At 44.5% G+C, this 22,277-nt stretch overlaps 10 protein-coding genes across 10 annotated transcripts; 3 read left to right on the top strand and 7 right to left on the bottom strand.

The window, feature by feature from the left end:
- Positions 1-492: 492 nt before the first annotated feature.
- Positions 493-3,483, top strand: L199_003941 (glycerol kinase; the record flags this gene model as incomplete). The annotated part of the gene is made up of 8 exons (XM_064889669.1): positions 493-1,100; positions 1,176-1,375; positions 1,452-1,875; positions 1,937-2,069; positions 2,150-2,598; positions 2,690-2,806; positions 2,890-3,100; positions 3,169-3,483. The coding sequence occupies 8 exons, from the start codon at positions 493-495 to the stop codon at positions 3,481-3,483; spliced, it is 2,457 nt and encodes an 818-aa protein (XP_064745741.1).
- Positions 3,484-4,031: 548 nt separating this feature from the next.
- On the bottom strand, positions 4,032-4,883 carry L199_003940 (uncharacterized protein; the record flags this gene model as incomplete). The annotated part of the gene is made up of 2 exons (XM_064889668.1): positions 4,032-4,545; positions 4,720-4,883. The coding sequence occupies 2 exons, from the start codon at positions 4,881-4,883 to the stop codon at positions 4,032-4,034; spliced, it is 678 nt and encodes a 225-aa protein (XP_064745740.1).
- Positions 4,884-5,893: 1,010 nt separating this feature from the next.
- On the bottom strand, positions 5,894-6,577 carry L199_003939 (uncharacterized protein; the record flags this gene model as incomplete). The annotated part of the gene is made up of 4 exons (XM_064889667.1): positions 5,894-6,170; positions 6,271-6,284; positions 6,384-6,493; positions 6,556-6,577. The coding sequence occupies 4 exons, from the start codon at positions 6,575-6,577 to the stop codon at positions 5,894-5,896; spliced, it is 423 nt and encodes a 140-aa protein (XP_064745739.1).
- Positions 6,578-7,080: 503 nt separating this feature from the next.
- Positions 7,081-7,533, bottom strand: L199_003938 (uncharacterized protein; the record flags this gene model as incomplete). The annotated part of the gene is made up of 3 exons (XM_064889666.1): positions 7,081-7,261; positions 7,350-7,369; positions 7,435-7,533. 3 exons carry the CDS (start codon positions 7,531-7,533, stop codon positions 7,081-7,083), a joined length of 300 nt encoding a protein of 99 aa, XP_064745738.1.
- Positions 7,534-8,387: 854 nt separating this feature from the next.
- Positions 8,388-10,763, bottom strand: L199_003937 (uncharacterized protein; the record flags this gene model as incomplete). Its single annotated transcript, XM_064889665.1, has 12 exons — positions 8,388-8,632; positions 8,707-8,826; positions 8,886-8,970; positions 9,030-9,126; positions 9,189-9,393; positions 9,509-9,681; positions 9,737-9,760; positions 9,820-9,893; positions 9,973-10,108; positions 10,170-10,204; positions 10,270-10,454; positions 10,547-10,763. 12 exons carry the CDS (start codon positions 10,761-10,763, stop codon positions 8,388-8,390), a joined length of 1,596 nt encoding a protein of 531 aa, XP_064745737.1.
- Positions 10,764-11,197: 434 nt separating this feature from the next.
- Positions 11,198-14,465, top strand: L199_003936 (uncharacterized protein; the record flags this gene model as incomplete). Its single annotated transcript, XM_064889664.1, has 8 exons — positions 11,198-11,457; positions 11,584-11,932; positions 12,049-12,660; positions 12,726-13,376; positions 13,444-13,716; positions 13,808-13,963; positions 14,053-14,175; positions 14,226-14,465. 8 exons carry the CDS (start codon positions 11,198-11,200, stop codon positions 14,463-14,465), a joined length of 2,664 nt encoding a protein of 887 aa, XP_064745736.1.
- Positions 14,466-14,828: 363 nt separating this feature from the next.
- L199_003935 (40S ribosomal protein S13) lies at positions 14,829-15,455 on the bottom strand (the record flags this gene model as incomplete). Its single annotated transcript, XM_064889663.1, has 3 exons — positions 14,829-14,946; positions 15,015-15,117; positions 15,230-15,455. The coding sequence occupies 3 exons, from the start codon at positions 15,453-15,455 to the stop codon at positions 14,829-14,831; spliced, it is 447 nt and encodes a 148-aa protein (XP_064745735.1).
- A 743-nt stretch (positions 15,456-16,198) lies between these two features.
- Positions 16,199-17,355, top strand: L199_003934 (uncharacterized protein; the record flags this gene model as incomplete). The annotated part of the gene is made up of 5 exons (XM_064889662.1): positions 16,199-16,269; positions 16,454-16,578; positions 16,659-16,747; positions 16,808-17,053; positions 17,173-17,355. 5 exons carry the CDS (start codon positions 16,199-16,201, stop codon positions 17,353-17,355), a joined length of 714 nt encoding a protein of 237 aa, XP_064745734.1.
- Positions 17,356-17,765: 410 nt separating this feature from the next.
- Positions 17,766-19,079, bottom strand: L199_003933 (uncharacterized protein; the record flags this gene model as incomplete). The annotated part of the gene is made up of 7 exons (XM_064889661.1): positions 17,766-17,840; positions 17,908-17,972; positions 18,082-18,140; positions 18,222-18,271; positions 18,382-18,459; positions 18,727-18,822; positions 19,047-19,079. 7 exons carry the CDS (start codon positions 19,077-19,079, stop codon positions 17,766-17,768), a joined length of 456 nt encoding a protein of 151 aa, XP_064745733.1.
- A 618-nt stretch (positions 19,080-19,697) lies between these two features.
- L199_003932 (nuclear distribution protein PAC1) lies at positions 19,698-22,119 on the bottom strand (the record flags this gene model as incomplete). The annotated part of the gene is made up of 9 exons (XM_064889660.1): positions 19,698-19,712; positions 19,775-20,092; positions 20,226-20,342; positions 20,431-20,562; positions 20,656-20,752; positions 20,937-21,114; positions 21,279-21,588; positions 21,741-21,906; positions 22,082-22,119. The coding sequence occupies 9 exons, from the start codon at positions 22,117-22,119 to the stop codon at positions 19,698-19,700; spliced, it is 1,371 nt and encodes a 456-aa protein (XP_064745732.1).
- Positions 22,120-22,277: the final 158 nt, after the last annotated feature.

Below are 22,277 nucleotides of genomic sequence, written 5' to 3'. Positions count from 1 at the left end.
TATTCGCGAGACGCTACTCTGCTCGAAAAAAACCTGAATACCGCTACACTGGAGAAACACCCATTAGCATATACGTGGTGTGTAATACTCTCTTTTGTGTCTCTCTTTCCTTTTGACAAGTCAACAAACATCTCTTCAGTCAAAGGAAGTCAGTCCAAGTCGCCAAGAATCTTTTTCTTTTCGGACACCAGAAAGAGATCATATCGGGAATTTTCACCTACTTACTTACTTATCCGTTATCGCTGTTAGTCCACCGGTCAAAGGATCCACCGGGCCGCTCGAACTCCGTCTCGTCCATTTTAGAGTAGTACCCATCTCACCTCATCTCATCTCTCTCGTGATCTACTCTGCAAGAACCAGATTAGTTCAACATCTGACCTCGTGACCAAGGCCAAGCAAACGGATACCTTTACAGAAATTTCGGAACAAGTCATCCATAACAAAGGAATAGACATAGAAATAGAATAACAAAGGAATCTCCTCTTTTTCAAAATGTCAAGACAACCTAATGTAGATTTACAGATGTCTTCTATGAAGAATCCATCGCCTTTGGGGGGAGGTTTCGGCTCGAGTGGTGGTCCAGGAAGTTTCACGCCCGTATTCGAAACTTCACCTCAAGTTTCTCCAGCCAACTCCCGAAGACCCTCTATCTCAGCTGCAGCAGGAAGTATTCAAACACCGGTCCCAAGGAGATTATCAGAAGTAGCTTCAGGTAGACCATCTTTCTCCCAACAAGCACCTCCACCGATGAGCCATCAGGTGTCGTACTTTTCTGGAGGTGGTGGCCCCCCTCCAACCACTGGTGGAAGTGTTGTTCAAGGCGGTGGTGGTGGATACTCTGGTGGAGCATCGTTATCAAGAAGAGCATCGACTGCCTCTCACATGTCATCTGGACCTCGACCAATCCAAAGAGCCGACTATTCCGGTCCCAACACTCCTTCCCTCCTTTCCCGAGCGGGTTCACCGACTCTTCCACTAGGTAACGAACATACCACCGCTCCCCGAGCTTACTTTGAAGGTGCAGGTGGTTTTAGTGGATTGGACGGTAATAGAGAGTTGAGACAAGGTCAATTTATAGGTTCTTTAGATTGTGGTACAACGTGAGTAACTTTATATTCAAAATCAAATACCAATCCCGATGACAGTCGCTGACTGTCTGTTGTTTCAATCAATAGTTCAACCCGATTCATCATCTTTGATAAAAGAGCCAAGATTATCGCAGAACACCAAACTGAATTTGAACAAATCTTGCCTCATGCGGGATGGCACGAACATGATCCTGAAGCCCTCGTTGATGCTATGACGGAATGTATCAACAAAGCCGTTGAGAAGTTGGAATGGATGGGTTGGTCAAGAAAGAGTATAAAGGGTATTGGTGGGTGTCTGACATTTTCTTCTCCACCTCTATCCATCATTCTGTATCTAATCTATTCCATCTTCATCGCTGCTAGGTATCACCAATCAAAGAGAAACAACCGTCTGTTGGTCCCGAACTACCGGTAAACCATTATGTAATGCTATTGTATGGGATGACTCTCGAACCCTAGGTGTAGTCAGAGAATACGAAAAGAAGCTGGAAGAAGAGGGACTAGACATAGATGACGAGGAAGAGGATCTTAAAGGTGTACCTGAAGATGTAGAGATTGGTACAGGAGGTGAAGATGCTGCCTTTGGCGAGAAAGGTGATGTAGTTGTAGAGAATGCAGATGGACAAGTCGAGAGTAAAGGTGATGGTTTAGCTGAGAAAGTCGGTGCGAAATTAGAGAATCTAGGCTTAGCTCAGAAGGACAAAGAAGCTAAGAAAGGTCAAGCTAATGGCAATGCCGATGTTCATGTGCATAAGAAAAGAAAGGGTAAAGAAGGTATCGTCGATGTGTGAGTTTGTGATCCCTACGTTAGTTATGGTCATGAGCCGACGAATTGACTGGCCATTTAGCACCGGTATCCCCCTCTCTACCTATTTCTCAGCTATCAAGCTTCGATGGATGTTAGATCACCAGAAACAAGTCCACGAAGCTCACGAGAACGATGATCTAATGTTCGGTACTGTGGATACGTGGCTCGTATATGTGAGTACATTACTTCCCTTTCACTGCCTTCAAGTATCCCATAAGACCTTGCTGATCGGTCATTATCCCCTATATCATAGGCACTTACTGGTAGAGAACAAGGTGGTCTTCATATCATGGACGTTACCAACGCTTCTCGAACCCTGTTGATCTCCTTGAAGACCTTACAATGGCATCCACCGTTATTACGATTCTTCGGTATTCGACCATCGGTCTTACCCAAGATTGTTTCTTCCTCAGAGATTTACGGTACAATATCCGAATCGATCGGTACTCCACTCACAACAGTACCTATAGCAGGTATAGTAGGAGATCAACAGGCCGCATTGGTAGGAAACAAATGTTTGAGGAAAGGTGAAGCGAAATGTACTTATGGTACTGGTGCTTTCGTCCTATTCAATACTGGCGAAGAATGCGTTAGATCAAATTACGGATTAATCTCTACTGTCGCTTTCCAAGCTGGTCCAGATGCTAAACCGGTTTATGCTTTGGAAGGTTCAATTGCCGTGGCAGGATCTGCTATCAAATGGTAAGTCAGAGTCTCCTCTCACACCACCCTATCTTGACCTTTCATCCTATTCTCGTTATGACCCGTTAACACTGGATATTTCCGACTGCAGGCTCAGAGATCAGATGAACTTGATTGAAGAATCGTCCGATATGGATATCCTCGCTGGATCAGTGGCTGACACAGGTGGTGTCTACTTTGTGACTGCTTTCAGTGGTCTGCTTGCACCGTAAGTCTCGTTTTCTTGATCTCCAGTCGCCCATCGTAGAAGAAAATCTCACTGATAGAGATGTTGCTTTGCGCTATGTGTAGATACTGGGATAGAGAAGCTTCGGGAACAATCATCGGTTTGACCTCGTACACCACTTCAGCCCATATCGCCAGAGCGACATTGGAAGCTGTATGTTTCCAGACTAGAGCTGTATTGGATGTCATCGAAAAAGAAAGTCAAACTACTTTGGAAACCCTGAAAGTTGATGGTGGTGTTACCAATTCGGATTTGGCAATGCAATTACAAGCCAACGTGAGTTAACCCTGCCTGAATACGCCTGAGGTATCCTTATCTGCGCTGACTATCTTATTTCGATATAGATTGGTGGTTTCAACGTCGCTCGACCAGCTATGAGAGAATCCACTGCCCTCGGTTCAGCATTATTAGCAGCCAACGCCTTAAAACTGTTCGGCTGGGACTTATCTCGACCTGAGACACTCGCCGATGTCAATACTGCCGGTGTGCATGTGTTCGAACCTGAGCTAGAGGAGAAAGATCGAAAGAAAGCTATCAAGGGATGGGAGAGGGCTGTGAGCCGAGCGAGCAAGTGGCACGAGGAAGGTGATGAGGAAGAGGAAGAGGAGAGGTATGAAGAGCAAAGAGGATTGAGTAGATTGCCTTCTAGACAACATTAGAGTGTAGGCGTGTGTTGCAGATGAGAAACGCGATTCGGAATAGTTGGGAATATAGAGGGGTCCTCAAGCCTGGCAGGCAGATGACTGCAGAGAAGGCAAATGAGTTTGGTACAACGAGGCGTGGGAGGAACTTGGTGATTAGTTTGGGTAAACAAAAGACAGAGGTACAACTCGATGATGGTACGAAGACTGTCCATCGACAGATGACGTTGGTCAGCAGGATCGCGATGTCTGACACGGTTATATACCTATAAAGAATGCATAGAAGTTACATATCCTAGTCTGAGGCCTTGTCAGGATTGCCAAACTTCTTGAAAGTATCCGATAAGGAAAGACATCAGGTCAATCACCTGAATACAATAATTGATACATTCGACGGAACTTTTCGACATAAAATACATACAATAATGATTTTCAATCGAGAAAGAAAGCTAATTCTGTTCAATTAGTTAGAGTTTACAGTACATATATATACACCTCTTCTTATGTTGTTATTATACCTACCTTCTTTCCTCTCACTGGCTACAACAGATGAATGCAGCGAAATATCATTTCGCGAATTCCATACTGATCAACCCAGGCTCGTTAGCCCCATCACCACGCCAAGAATTATCATTCCCACCTCCACAACCGCTCAGCCCCAACGCCCCTCCTTCTCGCACTTGTTCAGGTGGCAGCTGGGCTTGATCTCGGCTTTGTTCTCCCTCTCGACCAAGATCAAATCGTCTTCTTCTAATCGGCTCATACGAACCAGTCCCGCCCAGTCCCAATCCTGCGGTAGGACTGGTTGTATAAGGGGATACCACTGGATCATTTTGATTCTTGAGAATGGTCTGGGTGGACCCGTCTTTCTTGTTTTTGATCTTGAATTTCTTACCTTTATCTTTGATTTTTACATCACCTTCCTTACTCTTCGTTTTGGTTTTGTCTTGAGATTTATCTTTCGATTTCGTCTTGGACTTGGTTTTTTGGTCCTCGAAGGATGTTGGGTCATTGTCATTCAATTGAGGGAGCATCGGAGTATGACCTGTACCTGTGAGATCTGACGGGGTCGATTTGTGTCTGTTCTCATCCCATGTGTCAGTCTCGGGTCAACGTTCCGAGGGGCTTGATAATATGGTAATTTTATCTCCTTGAATGGACGGTGGTGAAACAAGATCAAGATCGAAGAATGTCCAGTGATACTTACCTGAACTACAACCAGACGGCAAATTCAAATCAGCCGTTGTAACGTACAACTCGCATTTGATTAAGTTTAAACTGGACATGAAAAAATGATTGTATTGTACAGTGGTTCCCAAACTTACCTGATCAAACCAATCGAAACATCCACCACCTCTTAATCGAAGAACCGAATCTTCTGCAGCTTGTTGTTCATCATGGTAACGTAAGAAGAACATCTTGTGGATGGTACGTTCTTCTGGAGTTTGATCTTCAGCAGTTATGTTTTTCTACAATCTGTAGACTTGTACATTGATATATCTGGTACAGCTTCAAGTTTATATCTTACCAGATGAACCGTTAGTGATGGAAGGACATTGAAATCCTCGGTAATTCCTTCCTATCCTCATCATCATCATTATACACCACTGCTTGGCAAACAAGGTTGAGTATCCGTACGTGAGATTGATGTACATCATCTTGTCTACGTTGACGGTCATACGTATACACAGTAATCGGTCGAACCTTGTTTCAAAGCGTACGCATCCGAGTAGCCCAAAACTCAACAGCAATCATTCACTGCCACATTCATGGTTGCTGCGATGGCAGACCCGTATATTATGGTACACTGCTGTACCTCTGTGTAAGTCAAGGAAATTACCTTTTTATGAGGAGATGTGCCTATTGGATGCCCAAACAGGAATGATACATGGCCGAAAGGCATGCAGTACACAAAATGAGATGTTGATAGATGTCTCTGGTGTTGTGCAAGCACGTTGGAATTGTTCGCAGAAAGAGAGAAAACATGTTGAAATAAGGCTTTGTGTACCTACTGTACCACCTTCCACGTAAAAGGATTAACGGGGATTCGGCGACAGGTTAAACTACCTGTCATGGAATACACCTGAATACCTAGATGATCAACAAACCTGTGAAAAAGTACATTACTCACTATCCTAGATTTCACTTGCAGATGACATTTCACCGTAAACTATGCCCAACATATGTTGCGACGTTGAAGAATACTAAGGAAAATAAGCTGACAGCTGCACGATCTGTGCTGCAAGCGGTCAGAGAGTAAATGTACTCTGAGCTTCACCTGGTCCTTTGGCTGTGCTTTCAAGGTCGTCTGAGCACAGATCGTCATACCATTGATCATCACTGCTTTTCTATTGAGAATCGTCCCATACATACTCATCTCGGCTGTGCCAACGATGCTATCAACGATTCAAGGTATCTCATCTTTGGTCTAACATCCCCCACCACCGCCCCCTCCTCCTCCACCACAACCAGACCCACCTCCCGAGGAGCTATGACCCCCACCACCCCCTCCTCCACCTCCTGAGGATCCTCCTCCACACGCAGAAGCACCTGCACTATGTCCTCCTCCAGATGGATCAGTCGAAGTTGAAAGTGCTTGTCCGAGACCTACTCCAGCATCTCCCAGATGAAATCCACCTTCGGCCAACAAACCATTTCGTTCGGCTTGCTTCTGCTTTCGACGTCTTCGAGCTTCCTGGAGTGTTCTGCAGAGACATGAGGTCAGCTATAAAGATCTTGATCAGATACAGTGGGAAAACCAGAGATATGAAAATTGAGGGGGTAAATTGAGATTGGACAATTTACTTAGACGTTCCATTCTGAAAATATCACATATGATATCTCGTCAGCTTGACCCTTGATAGATGATGAGAAGGGAGAGGTGGAGGAAAAGGCAAACTATCGATTACCGTACATACATTTTCACGACTGATCTGATCAATCTTATTACTATCTTGAAATCTATTCTCCCACCTGCTGAACAATCCGTTCTTCTTGGCTGATGAATTCATATTGTGAGTTTTGGAAGCTGGGAGGATAGATAATAAGTACAGAGATATGTATAAAGTTTGGGAAGACATGACGACTCACGCTTAGTGGACGTGTTACCCATCTTGGTGTATATGGATTCTACTCCGAAGTAAGTGGCAAAGACCGTATGAGAAGAGAGGAGAAGAGTTTATGATAAAATCGATTTCTATTTTCTTTTTATAATGTACCGATGAGGGATCATGATCATGACGAGGACGAGGTGTGATGGCTGAGGTCTCTCACTGGTTGGAGTGATAGCCCCAAAGGACGTCCTTTGGCTCGGTTAGATCCATGAAGCGATGATGGAATGACGGAATGACGATCAAGAGCCCACACCTTACCGTATCACCATCAACCATAATCGTAAGAGTGAACAGGTTGGGATATGATCATGCGTCAGGTAGAGTAGATTTGAATGGAGTCCATATAGAAGATGGTTACATTACTTCATTTCTAGTGAGTGTCTATTACAGTACATCAGTTCACTGAATGTGATACAAGAAGATACATACTGTAAAATAACTTATAGCAGAGAAGGTGCTACTAAAAACTCGATGTTTACAAAAAATGTAGTTTGCGATGATTCTACGATGATCCAACACCCCCTCCTCCTCCACATCCAGCCGAACCACCCCCACCTCCATCTCCCGATGAACCACCTGAACCACTATCCGCTATAGAAGCCAATGCACCTCCCACTTCACCCATCGCACCGATAATTTCAGCCTTTTCTCGCCTCTTTCGTTTCTTTCTCTCTTTGTATGTTCTGAGTGTCGAAAACGGCTATCATCAGCTTGTTCTTCAAGATCGTCATGGTATCGGGGGATAAGGACTTCAAGAGAAGACGGTCTCACTCGTATTTCGTATTATACATCTTCGACAACCCAATTAATCCATACCATCAGTACAATATCAAGACAATGGTAGGAGCGCTCTTACAGGATCGTGCATGGAAGGATAATTATATCCCTGACCTCCATATCCATTCATACCATTCCCATAAGGATTCCTCCCATACGGGCTGGCATTAAATGCCATGTTGTGCCACCTGGTCCACCATATCCATTTGCATTGTCATTTCCGTTATTTGGATCTTTGTTCTTATCACAAGATTTGCCTATATCTCCCAACTTATCATCCAACTTATCTAACAACCTCTTCTTTTTCGGTGGGATGTAAGTTGAATAAGGACTGGTTGGAGCGTATGGCTGGTACACCGAATAAGTCGTTACTCATTAATAACGCGAACTGCTTCAATCAGCCTTCAAAATGACATTTTGCATGAGTCTACAGGGTCGTACTTACGTTTCGTATATGTATTACCCATTTCTATATTTATATAAGGAGCAACCAGGGGTTGATAGTGCAATGTATGACTATGTGGGCGCTTCGAAGTGTGAGTCAGTATATATAGGTATCTACGCTTCTGAGCCGATGCAATAGCTCGAAGGACCTTTGACTATGAGGATTCGGCTAAAAGGTGATAAATAACGCCATCACCATCATCCCCCACTTGATGCTGTGCCATCACATCGTGCATATTGAGAAGATTGATAAGCTAGTGGCTTGGCTTGAACGACATCACACTGCGTGCATAAGGTAGATTCGCACTCCAATACTGTATGTCCAGTGGAGATAAAGAGCGCACAACCTAAGTGACTATACTTGGGTACCGTAGACAGTGGCAGATCTTATCCACCCTGCCACAAACTCCCTCATGTCCCAGTCAATCCTGATCTTCCCCATGTTCAACCCAAAGCTAAGATCGAGATAAACATATCGAGAAGCCTCTCTTGTGAGGTCTAATCATCAGTACAAACTTTCCGTCTACGGGTCCATAGCATAACTTTCAAAAGATCTGGACCAAAAACCTAAAATCTAGAATATGCATCCTAAGTACAAACCTTTGCTTTCCCCTCGCCATACCAAGCATTCGCTATACTCTGTCCACAACTTAGTAATAACACCACTCCTCCGAATCCAGCGACCAGTCCAGCAGGCAGCTTATTCCACGAATACCATTTACCACTTGTCAATACGTAATATGCAGATGCAGGAAAGATGAATGCTAATGCTGAAGCTGATAGACCACCGGCTAATTCGAGGACTATACCTAGGTCGCAGGTTGTTAAGGCGACTAGAGATGGGCACGAGAATATTAGCATAATTAACGATTGGTGATAGATACGGAGAAGCGTAGGGGATACTCACTTCCCATAGTTGTGAACACCACTAAACTCGTAATTATCACATGTCTTTTCTGACTGAACGGTCTACCTTTGAAGAAGTACTCTTCTACCACTTCACGACAAACATACACTTCAAGTGGAACTAAACGAGCGTTGTCATCTAGATGTACACTATTGGGCGATCTGGATAAATTGGCTCACTTGTGGTAGACATGTTGGCTCCGAAGCAGAACCTCGCGATATTGATAACCCAATCGTCTGAAGCAAAGTTATTGAGAATATTCCCCTATGATATACCTCGTTAGCTGTACTCTTCAGAGATGCATGGATTACTTGTTAGCTCACCTGTGTCTTATCTGTGAATACCACGTATCCAGAGACAGCTACCAACAAGCACGCCACTAGACTTATACCAGTTGAGATGTGTGTGACCACATAGAACCTGATACATTAATTCGATTATCAGCTGAGCATGCTCTGCAACCGTTGCATTCGCTAACTGACCTGTCAAGTGTGGGGACATGTATACTCTTGTAGATATAGTTTGAATTATGATGACACGCGTATGCGAATGATATCACTCCGATAGCTTGAAATACACCTGGTTTTATCAATGTGAAAGTATCCAATGACGATCCTCTCAGGGACGAGTCGACAGCTACTGATCGAAATAGAACGGAGAGGACGATGATGGTCATTGAGACAAGAGCTAACAGAGGTTTATGAAAGTCAGCCAACTGTAGCTGATGATGTCAGAGGTAAATCAGAAGATCACCAAATCGTAGTGACAGGATACAATCCTATCAGAAATAGATCAGACTCACCAAAGGAAGAACTCTTTGACAATTTCACTATATCCCTATGCAGACTCAGTGGAAATGAGACTGCCAAAGTACACAATAGTATCACTACTCTCCTATCGACCAATAAACGCAGAACTGCATGCTGGGATAACGATGGGAAGATGAACGAGATCACTCGAGGTATCGTATCGCCTCTACAAGGAGCGTAAGCTGGGTTAGCGTCTATGCTTACAAGGATGAAAAGCTTACATGATGACGTGAAAAGCGGCTGTACTGTTAGAATACAAAATTAGCTACCTAAAGCCTTCAGAGTAGCTTGAGTGCCAACTCACCCCCCAAATGCAAATGCAAATTGAAAGAACGAGACAGCAGCTGCACCAGCAGGTCCAAAACAATGATACATTGTCTGTCCCCCGATATCACCGATTCTTATCAGCTGCAATGCAAGTCACTCGTATCGTCGGATGTGACATAGGTCAGCTTACCTCGGTGTAAGAATCTCGTCCACTCAATTTACTAGTCAATATGACCAGTCGTATCGTCCAATCTGATACCGCCGCTAGGGATACCAAGAGGAATATACCAGTGAAGAAACCCGCTTGAGAGATTGCGTATGGTAGTCTGCGAGCCGATAGTTCAGATTGGTTTAGCATCTAAATAGGAGGAGTTGAAGCTGACATACCCTATTATGCCTGCACCTATAATTGAGTTCGCCATCTACCGATCATGTTGCGCTGTAATCTTCCAGTCTGAATGCAATCATCGATCAAAAGAAAGCTTACATTCGTTATCGCATCCATCAGCGTACCTCTAGCCCCACTGTTTGGCCCCTCAGCTATGAACAGCTCATGTTCCTCTTCGGTCAATTGCTCTCGCCGCGAAGTCGTTGAGGATAGTAATGGTGCAGCTGCACTGTGTTCGTCGTGTTCATGATCATGATCATTATCATCATCAGGTGCTTTGAATACTATATTGCGAGTTCCGCAGCTCATCAGTCTACCATCACCAATTCCCAATGGATGATGCATTGTAGCTGATCTTTAGCAAAGCTTGACTTACATACATCACCTCTCTCAGCAAATCCAGCCTCGTCCACTACCTCACCAGCCTCATGATCCTTTGATCCCCTCCTTGGTCCTTTCCTCGAACTTGGTCTGGAAGTATTGTTGAGCGGATATAAGTTGACTGAAGAGGTTGATCTGCTTGGTCCAGCACTATTGCTTGCGCTGCCATTGGCTCTATACACGAACAGGTCTTCAGATGATGAATTGGCCATTATATCGCGTGGTCCTCTTCGTTCTGTCTGGCTGGTCGAGAATCACGAGGTGGATTTGAGTATCTAATGAACAGATAGTCAAGAGAGAATGAGAGACGGTATTCTTAACGATGCACAGTCTTTTTACAGCCAAGTTATCTGTCTCGTGTTTTGATTGCGGTTGCTCAATGGTGCCCCACATCGCATACACGTGGGAAGGGTCGATCAGTGCGCGTACAACAACAAATGTATCAATCCAATCTATATTCGTCGCTGTCGTTGTCACTATCCCGTGTAGCCAGCTTATTATACCATCGAATACTCATAAAGATACCCGCGAGAAAGAGGAAAAGTCCCCAAGACTAGTTAGGCCCGGTACCAAGATCTACATCACCCCCAAAGTCAGCTTCCCAATACCGAGAATCGTGTGACCAACCTCCAGCTCGACCTCGAAGATGTCCGTCACATCCCACACCTCTTTCCCTCCTCCAACCCCTTCAGCCCGATCGAACGTCACCACCCAATCGACAGAACGAGATTTTGAATCTGATCTGACTCATGATTTGGGACCTGACTCGGCATTTGACCTGGATGGAACGGGGATAGCGGGGAACGAAGAGGAAGCAGTTCATTTTTGCTTGCTGGCGGAATTCGATATTGATGCGGGTGCTACGTTGGCACATCAGTATCCTTATCCCACAGGAACTGATGAGCAGTGAGTTAAACCTATCTTCAGCTTTGTCAGAAACTCACACTGAAGGCTCAACCTATTGGGTACCCTATGAGATCAAACATTACAGAAGGGATTGAAGCTGACGATATGTCTGCTGCGAATGAATAGTCGCCTAGCCGAACTGATGTTACCAGACGGAGCGCACCTCCGAGCCGAAGACTGGACGATTTTCTATCTTGGACAAACACCTTCATCAGCCATAGCTCCGATGTTATCCCACGAATCATCCATGCGACTTTCAACCGAATCTTCCTCTTCGAATACCTCAAACGACGACAATAGACGGACGAGCGTGATGCCCCTTGATAGAGCTACGAGGGGTGTAGCTGGGTCAGGTGGTGGACTGTTATATGTCCTGAATTGCGTTAGGATGAAAGAGGATAAGAAGATGAGAAGGGGTGCAATGGTTAAGGCTATGGCTATTTGTACACCGAACCCTTATATCGGGATTTACAAGGTGAGTTGACAGTTCGTGACAATCACTTCGATCCCACAAGTTGCCTCCATGCCGTGAGCCGTCTTGTGCTCATTCACAAGTAATATACAAAACAGCTGACGTTGGAGAAATTACAGCCGCTTCTGCTCTTAGCCCTTGAAGAATACTTCCTCTCCCCCTCTCCCGAGATCCTCGCTCGTCTATTCGACTCAGCCAACGCAATCTCCACAGCAGGCATGCCCCGCTTAACGCGATATGAGCGTATCCTCCTACGCTGCTCCGAAAGGAAAGACCTGTTCGAGGAGAAATTCGGTATAACAGAACCGTTGAGCGGTACGAAGGAGGTATTCGAAGATCTAAATTCTGAGCCTGGACATGGCACTGGATCAATGTCAGAAAATGGTCATGGGAATGAAGATTTACCTAGAACAGGCTCAGGCTCAGGCTCAGGGTCGGCATCAACACCCACGTCTACATCAAATCATCGAAAGACACTATCCTCCTCGTCAGGCGTACAAATGGTCAGGAAAGGTTCTTCCAGCTCACAACAATTCCACCTAGCTACCCCACCGTCCAGGGAGGGTAGATTGACCCCTGATGTTGGTTATGGCGGTGTTACGACTGGGAATCACGGGAAGAGAAAAGGTGTACCGAGAGATACGCACTTCTTCGAGACTGAAGCTAGATTCAAGAAGATCACTGTACCGATCAGAATACCAATGACTGTTTTCGATGAGGATGTCGGCGACGTGAGTTTCAGCTACTCTCCAACCTTGAGGTGATCTAAGCTGATATATATGATTTGTGTATTCAGTACTCACTCATTGAGCTCGTTCAGACTTTCTCTCACAACATCACGCCCTTCCCACCACCTTACCATCCACATCTACACACCAACGGATCCATGACGCATCCCATAATCCTTATCCTCAATGCGATGTTAGCCCACAAGCGAGTAATGTTCTTAGGACACGGTCTACCAGCCAACCAAGTAGCTCGGATGGTCTTAGCTGCCTGTGCGTTAGGATCAGGCTGTGGACAAGTCTTAAGAGGTATAACCTCCTGTGCATTCCCCTATGCAAACTTGGCATCTTTAGACATTTTAGAAGAATTTTCAGGATTTGTAGCGGGAGTGACTAATCCTCGATTCGAAGAATTACCAACGACATGGGATGTGTTGTGTAATCTGGAAACTGGTAAAATAACCGTATCGAAAAATTTACAATCGTTTAGCAACAGTATAACCAATACGGGCTCGGGCGGGATGACTGGAAGTAACAATGCGAGTAGTGTGAATGCTGCGAATGTAGGATCGATGAGATCTGGTAGATCATCTGAAACGAGTTTAGGAAGTTCAAGTATGATCAAAGTTGAAGATGATCCTAGTACTACTTCTGGTACGCCTCAGGCTAAGATGAATAGTATTGCGAAAAGTGATTGTTTAGATAATCAATTTATGGATGAGGTGGGTTTTTATTCCGCTTGAAATGGGTAGAAAGGCAGATGGGCTGATGAGCTGATTGGTTTTACAGATCTCGTCAGCTATGACTTCTCATTATGGCGAATCCAATATTCGCCTGAGATTTGTAGATTACCTGAACCGATTTATCAGAATTGCCTCGCATCAGGAATACACCCAGACTGGATCGACCAAAATTGGATACCCATCTGTACCCTACCGTGATGGTGTGCTGGGTAGTGGAGCGGTATTTGCGGATGACCAGAGTAAACAGAGGGAGTTGTGGACTAATACCCATAGAGTCGAGGCGTGGAGGAAGACGAGGAGTTATAAGTTGTTCGCTAAGGTGAGTATTGAAGAAACGACTATATCAAACACATAGGAAAGTATCCTGAGAGGAGTATGTACTAATGAAATTACGAATTTGAATATCGTAGGACTGGCAATCGCGGTTGAAAAAACGATCAGTCGGCTTTGACGTTCAACATCAAATTGCGAGATTACGATTGGCGAAAAATATGTCTGATGCTGAAGCTGAAGCTATTTTCGGTGCGCTGAATAATGGTATAAGGAACTATGATCAGGTGGTCGAGGTATGTGGTTGTAATCTTCTTCCTGGACATTTCAGTGGACCTTGACTCAAACGGAATCATCTACTGATGTTTCTATCTGTTGAACGTAGCTCTTAACTCATTTACCAGCACATTGGGGTGGACTAATGCCAATTGCCAATGGCCTATTCCATCGGTGGGTAGGAGTAAGGGAGAATGCACTGGAATTGTTGATCACCCTACAACAATATCCTGTAAGTCTATCTTCGCACTGATATCACATATTTCGCTGACCCCATTAAAGGTCGGTCGTCAGGCAGTGTCATCAATGAATTACTTCCACCGTAAAGCATTCATCTCCCTACTAGAACGCAGAGAAGCGAATTTGAAACGACAGAGGGAATTGACGAGACAACAGGAAGAAGCTTACACTTCCTCCACTACGGCACATGCCAATGGCTGGATGGCAGGAGACAATTCACCGAATGGGACGGTCCAAGGAGGAAGTACGAATGTTACACCTCAAGGTGTTGGTAGAGCATAATAGATCCGGTATGGAGTCATCACCTCTTCTTGACGTTAAGGTATTCCTGGGTTGATAAAACATGTGAAAACAATCTGCAACTTGTACTGATGGGGATTTAGATCTTGTAATATACTTGTGAGACCTGTTGTATGCATCTATGTATCAGTCAAAGGTGGCTCTCCTTCGCCAACAGATTGCAAAGATGTCCTGAATTGATCATACCCAACCTGCCCAGAATCCACTGCCAAAGATCAGACGAAGGCCGAGTCAGTCTCAAGAATGCAACAACGATTGAATGTTATAGATGAATGGATGAGAGAAACCAAATGCATTTCCCAAATCTACAAAATCCCCATTCTCAACCACTTGCGTTCAACCTGTTTAAGCGACAAGGGTGGAAGCGGTAGCAGCCTCGTATTTGAAGGTAGCAGGGAGTTGTTGGGTCTTGATGTAGTATCGAGCGAGTCTGTGGATTCTGGATTCGATAAGAATCATTCGGCTATGTGATTATTTGGAATGATTAGTGTGATGTTCGACTTGAATAGCTGGTGTATGAGCTGTACTTACAATTTACCATCTTTGTCGGCTCTGTTTCTCTCGAGGTGCTTTCGGACGGAAACGGCCTTCTTGATGAGGTGGTACATGTCCTCAGGGATGGAAGGGGCGAGACCTAAAATCATCAGAAGACAACATCAGTTTATTGTCAGACGACTCATCAAAAAAGATGATGATTTGATTGAAGCTGTTTGGTCTGGCTGAGGATGAAAGAAACTCGAACTCACCGTTGGTCTTGAGGATTCTCAAAATCTTGTTACCAGTTACATTCTTAACTTGGGGGATACCGTGAGAATCTCTGAGGACGACACCGATTTGCGAGGGGGATAAACCTCTTCTGGCCAATTTGAAGATTTGGTCGGAAACTTCCTCGGGGGTAGCCTTTGACCAAGATGGTTGAGATCTTCGGTAAGGTAAGGCAGACGCTGACATACCCTTTCCTGAGGAGTGCATTCTATTTGGAAAAAACCCCATAAAAGCAAAAAGTCAGCAATCTGTATAGCCGTAACCATATAGATGCTCTAGCCCCATTCTATCCCATCTATCTTCTGACATCTACCACCACTCAAGTCATTGACGATGCTCCTTCTTTTCCGTCTACATCCACTTCTACTTCTACGATAGTTGGAATTCCTAAACTTACCGACCCATTTTGAAGGACTTTTCTTTTCGTTACTGCTGAATTACCGACGAGGGAAGATAGGGGAGCCGCACTGTAAAATACAGAAGAGTATGTCAGATGGTACGAGAGAGGTGACGATGATGGTGGTGGTGATGCTGAACTCACGCAGTTCTTGATGGATGAAGGGACCAAGTGTATGACTGGAATGGAGATGAACCAAGATGGATGTGCCAGGCAATCGACGACGGAGGGTACAGCTTGGTCGACATGACCTTGATGTTGAAATTTACAAGTCACAATTTATGTCAAAATGCCACTTTTAGCTGGATGACAATATCGCCGAAATGTACTGTAAACCCATCAGGTATAATGCCGAGGTAGTAAACCAAACTCCGATATCAAAATGCCGCGGGTGGCATAAACAGGAGAAATTGAGTCTTGTGCAAAATTGTGCGACTGCTGTCGGTTTGCGTTTGCAGTTGCAGCCAGTCTCTGTCTGTCTGTTGGATATCATCAGATACATCTTCATCGTTGACTCGTCACTCTTCTCCCCTTATCCATCAAGTCATCCAAAATGAAGGTCAACTTCTCCAACCCTGCCACTGGCGCTCAAAAGCTTATTGACTTCGAGGATGAGAGAAAGACGTGAGTTTGCCGTTGCTGATTTTTCCAATAGAAGGAGAGAATATGGATTGTCGAATTAGATGGAAAAAAGGTGTAATGGATTAGAGTAGTAGAAGGACAGAGGATAGGATGGCGGGAGTGGAGATGGCGTGTTGGAGGAGAAGGAATGTCGAGCTGACGTTGTCATTGCTATTTATCATCATAGTCGAGTCTTCTTAGAAAAGAGAATGGGTCAAGAGGTCCCCATCGATTCCCTTGGAGAGGAATTCGCCGGTTACGTCGTTAGAGTTACTGGTGGTAACGACAAGCAAGGTTTCCCCATGAAACAAGGTGGGTCATCAGTCCATCTGCATCTTACATCGGAGGAACGGAGATCGGAGGATTGACATTTCCATTTTTGACTGTTATAGGTGTCCTCCTCCAAAACAGAACCCGACTCCTCCTTGCCGATGGACACTCTTGTTACCGAGCTCGACGAGACGGTGAGAGAAAGAGAAAGGTGGGTCAACCTACTTTTATGGAAAACAAATTGTGAAACTGATGGTTGGTCTTGCTATAGTCCGTTCGAGGATGTATCGTCGGAAACGACATTGGTGTTCTCGCCGTTGCCATCGTCAAACAAGGTGAAAAGGATATCCCAGGTCTTACCGACACCGTCCTCCCCAAACGATTAGGTCCCAAGAGAGCCACCAAGATCAGAAAGTTCTTCAACTTGTCCAAGGAAGATGATGTTAGAAAATTCGTTGTTCGAAGGGAAGTTACCAAGAAGAACGGAAAGACCACCACCAAGGCTCCTAAGATCCAAGTGAGTGTCGTGTACACAAATACCTATCATCTCATTTTCACACGACCTGTACCTCCTACATCTTGCAAATACGCATTACACAGTGAGGGGAGTTTTACTGATCATTATCACTCATTTAGCGACTCGTCACTCCTCTCCGACTCCAAAGAAAGAGACACCTCCGATCTCTCAAGAAGAGAAGAACCGAAGCTCAAAAGGAGACCGTTGCCGACTACAAGGCCGCTCTCGCCAAACACGCCGAGGAGAAGAAGACCCACAACGCCGCTGTCAAAGCTGCCAAGAAAGCCAAGCGATCCGCTTAAGTGGTTTAGTTGCAAAATCATACTGGAAATCCTTGGTTTTGGTAGTTTTGTAGCTTTGGGATGTATCCTCTTTTCTGATTAAAGACATTGCTTGATGATAATAGAAATTTGGATCATATCAAGGATATATCATGGATGATCGGTAATGGAGCGCTGAGCAATGAAAGCATAGGTTGGAATCGCTTGTTCTGTGATAGACTTCTTGCATATGGTTGAACACAATCGTAAATCGATTCAGCTCATCAACGATTCAGGTTATATCCAAATAGACACATAACGTACAAATACATACAGACTAATATAAATGCGGGGTATATACATATCAATCAACCAACAGTCTCCCTTCTCCTCAAGCTGGACCTTCTCAGCAAACCAGTTCTGACGAGACTGTCAAACAAGCCTGAAAGGAGTTAAGTAGCATACTTGCTGGTGTATTCAGCAGCCTTCTTTTCGAAACCTTTTCGATCCGTGGTGTATAGTTCTGCCTACCCACATGGAACAGCCTCATTAGCAATTGGTACTGTCTCAGATCAAGAGGGACAAGCAACTTACGATGGACGAGACGAGCGGATCGTCAGGATTGGGAGTTTCGATCAAATCGTATATAGCTTGGAGGACTACAAGTAACATATGACTAAATCAGTATAGCAAACGACTGACTGAGATAGTTGGAACCTTTGGCGAATCGACGAAAAGCAATAGAAGATGTTGATAAGTAGGACTAACCTCCTGACATCTTAGTAGCAGGTTTCCAATTCTCAGTCTTGAGTAAACCTATACATAAGCTATCAACCCATGGGAAATATCAGCTATCGATTCAAGTCCATTATAAGGAGTAATGGCTGGTCAGACCAAGTCGTACGCACTTGCCATCGCTGTCCACATTGGGATGATACATCTTAGTTTTGAAAAGAAGCTGTCAAGGCAAAATGGAGGATTTAGCTGATGATGAACACCAATGAATTGAATTGGTAAGGGTCGAATGATTGAGTTGAGAGGGATTCCAATTTTCGATACTAGACTCACCACTGGAGGTTTGAATGGATAATCTTTAGTGAAATCGGCAGACAACTTGAATTTACCTTTATGATAAGGTGTATTTGGCTAAAAGTCACCAATTCCACCGACAGATCAGTCAGTAAATCATCACATCATGAGCAAGAATGGTTTGCCACTGTTTGATGTATCAAGGAAGGAAAGAGTATTTTGATCAAGACCTCGCAACCTTTCTCTCTTCTGCTTCCTTCCTTCCTTCCTTCGGCTATCGAAATAGCACATAGAACTTTGTGTGCGGAAATCCATATCTTTCCATCATCGCAGATGTAGCGGAGGTATATATTGTGAATCCGTGGTAGGCCAAAGACGACTCACAGGTCCAGTTATGGTGATAGTCCAAATTTGAAAATTATCTTCATCTGGTACTACCTGAATTCCCTTGGGAGGTGAATTCATCAAATCTCCAAGTTCCTATTTAGGTCATGAATCCGGAGATCAGTCTGAGATGTTCCGCGTCACTATGAATGAAATGCAGGATCATAGAGGAGTCGTTGGAGTTGAAATTGTAAATTCCGATATCTAGGGGTTGGTTCATATAGACCTTGAATGGAAGCACCGTCGACTGACGCAAGGACTAGATTCGAACCAGGGAGAAGGTAAGAAAGGGAAGGAAGGGAAGAATATCTCTCACTCACTTTTTGAATTCGTCTGGTTGATGTGGATGCCATCTCCACTATCACTGTCTTGTATTTGTGCCTTCAGATATCTATCTCGAGTTGACACTGTTACGCTGCGATATGGAGCAAGGATATATCGAATCTATATGGGAGACACATGAAGATATCGAGTACTCAACAGGTCAACTGCAACTTCGAACCTAGTCAACCTCCACTTTCGTACCATCAACACATGCAGATACGTATGATCATATGTCATATGTGGCAAATCTTCTTTTCCGTATACAGCATATTCATGCATCGGCATCACGATGCATTCTTTCCAACCTGAAGGTGTACGAGTGGTACACTACTATGAACGTCCAAGAGATGAATGCGAAGAAGGGAAATGCCAATAAGTTGCAGGAGTATTTCATTCGTAAACATCTCGTTAAACAAAAACCCAACAAACAAACTACTACAGTTGTTGCAGATTAGATTAGGATGAAGTAAAATACCAATATGTAGAGAAAAAGGGGGGCATCACCTAAGCAGGGTACTGTACGTATGTAAGGGTGAGATATAAATCATGCACAGGATATATAGCCAGAATAATACGGCGAGATGATCAGGAAATTAAAGAGTGTTCTGGGTGGTAGATTAGATTGAATAGCAATGTGATTTAGGATATTATGGTGTCCATATCTATGATCAAACTCAAAACATCAGCTCATTTTCAATGAGTATATCAAACCGGGTTTACCCACTTTGACAGTCTGATCCACACTACCCGTAGCCAAGACATTGATCCTCCTTGGTCCACTCCCACTACCTTCCTCTTCCTTCTTCTTCCCACCTGATAGCGAATCGCCATTGACGACAGATTCGCTATTTGTCGAATTACCACCTATCAAAGCTCTTCCCCACGACATCGAAGTGACAAAATGACCATGAGCATCTATCGTCTTGGTGCATCGTCCATTGGCTAGATCCCATATTTTGATGGTCTTATCGTCTGATGCAGACAACAAGTATTTCCCTGAGGGGTGGAATACCAAGGCTCGTATCCAATTATCGTGGCCGACCTGAAAGCACGGATGAATCAGCGATGTTCGTCTCGAAAGAAAAGGGGAAAGAATGATTGCATCGTGTTATTGACTGAGTCGGTCTAATGTCGGTTCCTGTGGAGTTAATGGGAAATGAAGATGAATCACTCACAAACGTCCGTAGACATTGACCCGAGATAGCGTCCCACAACTTTATACTCTTATCTCTCGATCCAGTAGCTACAAATGCACCAGGCGACTTCGCCCGACTATCTCCAGCTGGTGGGTTCTACATTCATCCATCAAGCATCGAATGAGCTATTGTACCCTTGTGCATGTCCGGCGAAAACGAAACAAGGGATGGAAAAATAGCTCACCGCCAAACCTGCTAATTCCCTTATCGCAGGATAACAATTGACAGGAGCGAATATCGCACATTCCAACACATGTTCATGTCCTCTCAGTTCCATTTTGGTTTCTCCATTTGAGAGATCCCATATGCGTGATGTCTATCACAAAGAAAGTTTTCTTCAACTTCATCTCTCTTCTCTCGAAAGGTCCAGAGACAAGACGCTAGCTGATTTCGAAAGCGATGTACTCACCTGATCATTTGAACAGCTCACTAACCATTTCCCATCATCTGACGGCACGACTCCTCTGACCCATTCCGAATGGCCTGTGAAGGTCTTTACGCAGTACCTAAGCGTATCAGATACGGTCAGCTGGGATCCAGACGGAGTGTAGAAGCTCTGTTCCTTTGATCTTGATAATCTCTACTCTGAGGAAAGAAACTGATGGTTCCTCTACCGATCACGTTCACGTATTTTCTGCCCCTTTACTACGAATTGATTCTGCGTTTTCCCTGACATGTTGTTCCACTCACCCACTAGCAACCTCCCAGACTTTTATAGTCTTATCCCTACTTGCCGATACCAACTTCTCCCCATCAGGTGTGAACCGTACGCTCGACACGGAATGGTCGTGTCCATGTAATGTCTTTACATTTGTGTACTCGTTTGAGGTGTCCCATACTTTTATCGTCAGGTCGGAGGAGCATGTCACTATTTTGGTATACAGACAATCAGCACAAATCCTTTCTCATGATGTCTTCCTTTTATCCGACAACATTTCAACCTTTTTCGACTTCTCTAAATCTGATCACCCCTATTTCTTTCACTCCAATACGACTCGCTAGCCCGAGTCAATTTAGCGTGATCTGACTTACCCATCAACCCGCCCTTCGGATCGAAATCCACATCCCCCACACTCTTCGTATGCCCTTTCAAAGTCCTTTCCATCTCCCCTGACTCCCAATCCCAAATTTTCACTGTCGAATCTTCACTCGCACTAGCCAGCACAGTCCATGTAGGATGAAAGGCTACTTTGGTTATTGGGGCTCGATGCGATGTGAGGGTATGTCTGGCTGGTGCGCGGGGTATGAAGGGTGTTGAGGCAGATGAGGATGAGGAGGATGCTCGATGGGGTGAAGCGAGTTCTGCTAGGAGTGTGGCGTTGCGTGATTCTAGGTCCATTATCTGTGGGTGGGACATGGACATGTTAGCTATGAGTACGATGTAGAGGAACAGTGGAACATGGTGATGGAAAGGTAGCCAATATTATGATTTCGACAAAATCCTATTTACTTTCTCGCATAGTTTGAACCATGAACGGAAGATGTATTACTGACCTTCTTCTGTAACCTTATCACACTAGTCCATTTCTTCTCCAACAATCCCACCCATCTAGCTTTCGGATCATCCACTTGGAAATCTCCATTGTCTGTCTCTCTCTTTAAAGCCTCGTAGGAATCGTGTAGACCTGCTGAATGGAGGTAAGACAACATTGATTTGTGTCTATGTTACACAATTACATTGCATTATATTTGTGTTCGTATGATCATGAGAAGTTGAAGATTGGTCGTTGTTATAATACGATAATTGTCGTTATTGTTGTTGAAGGAAGAAGAAGGCGGGAATGAGGTGTCAGCAACTCGACTCAACTCACATTGTGAGAGATAGTTCAACATACAGTTCATCTTTCTGTCGTTCAGAGAGGAGGCTCGACATTTTCAGTGCACAGTCAAGCCCCCGTAAGGTTGATTATTCGTATATCTCGAATATCGAGTGACCGTTTTGGCTTGATGGTCGTATTGAGGTGTGGATATCAACGTCGAGTTGAGGGTAAAGAATGACGAGTGGTGAACCGTCGATCCGTCTCTGTTCTC

The sequence above is a fragment of the Kwoniella botswanensis genome, chromosome 1, assembly GCF_036426115.1.
Source record: "Kwoniella botswanensis chromosome 1, complete sequence".
NCBI classification, from domain to species: domain Eukaryota; kingdom Fungi; phylum Basidiomycota; class Tremellomycetes; order Tremellales; family Cryptococcaceae; genus Kwoniella; species Kwoniella botswanensis.
The sequence above is the reverse complement of the archived record's forward strand: the minus strand, read 5'-3'. Positions and strand labels throughout refer to the sequence as shown.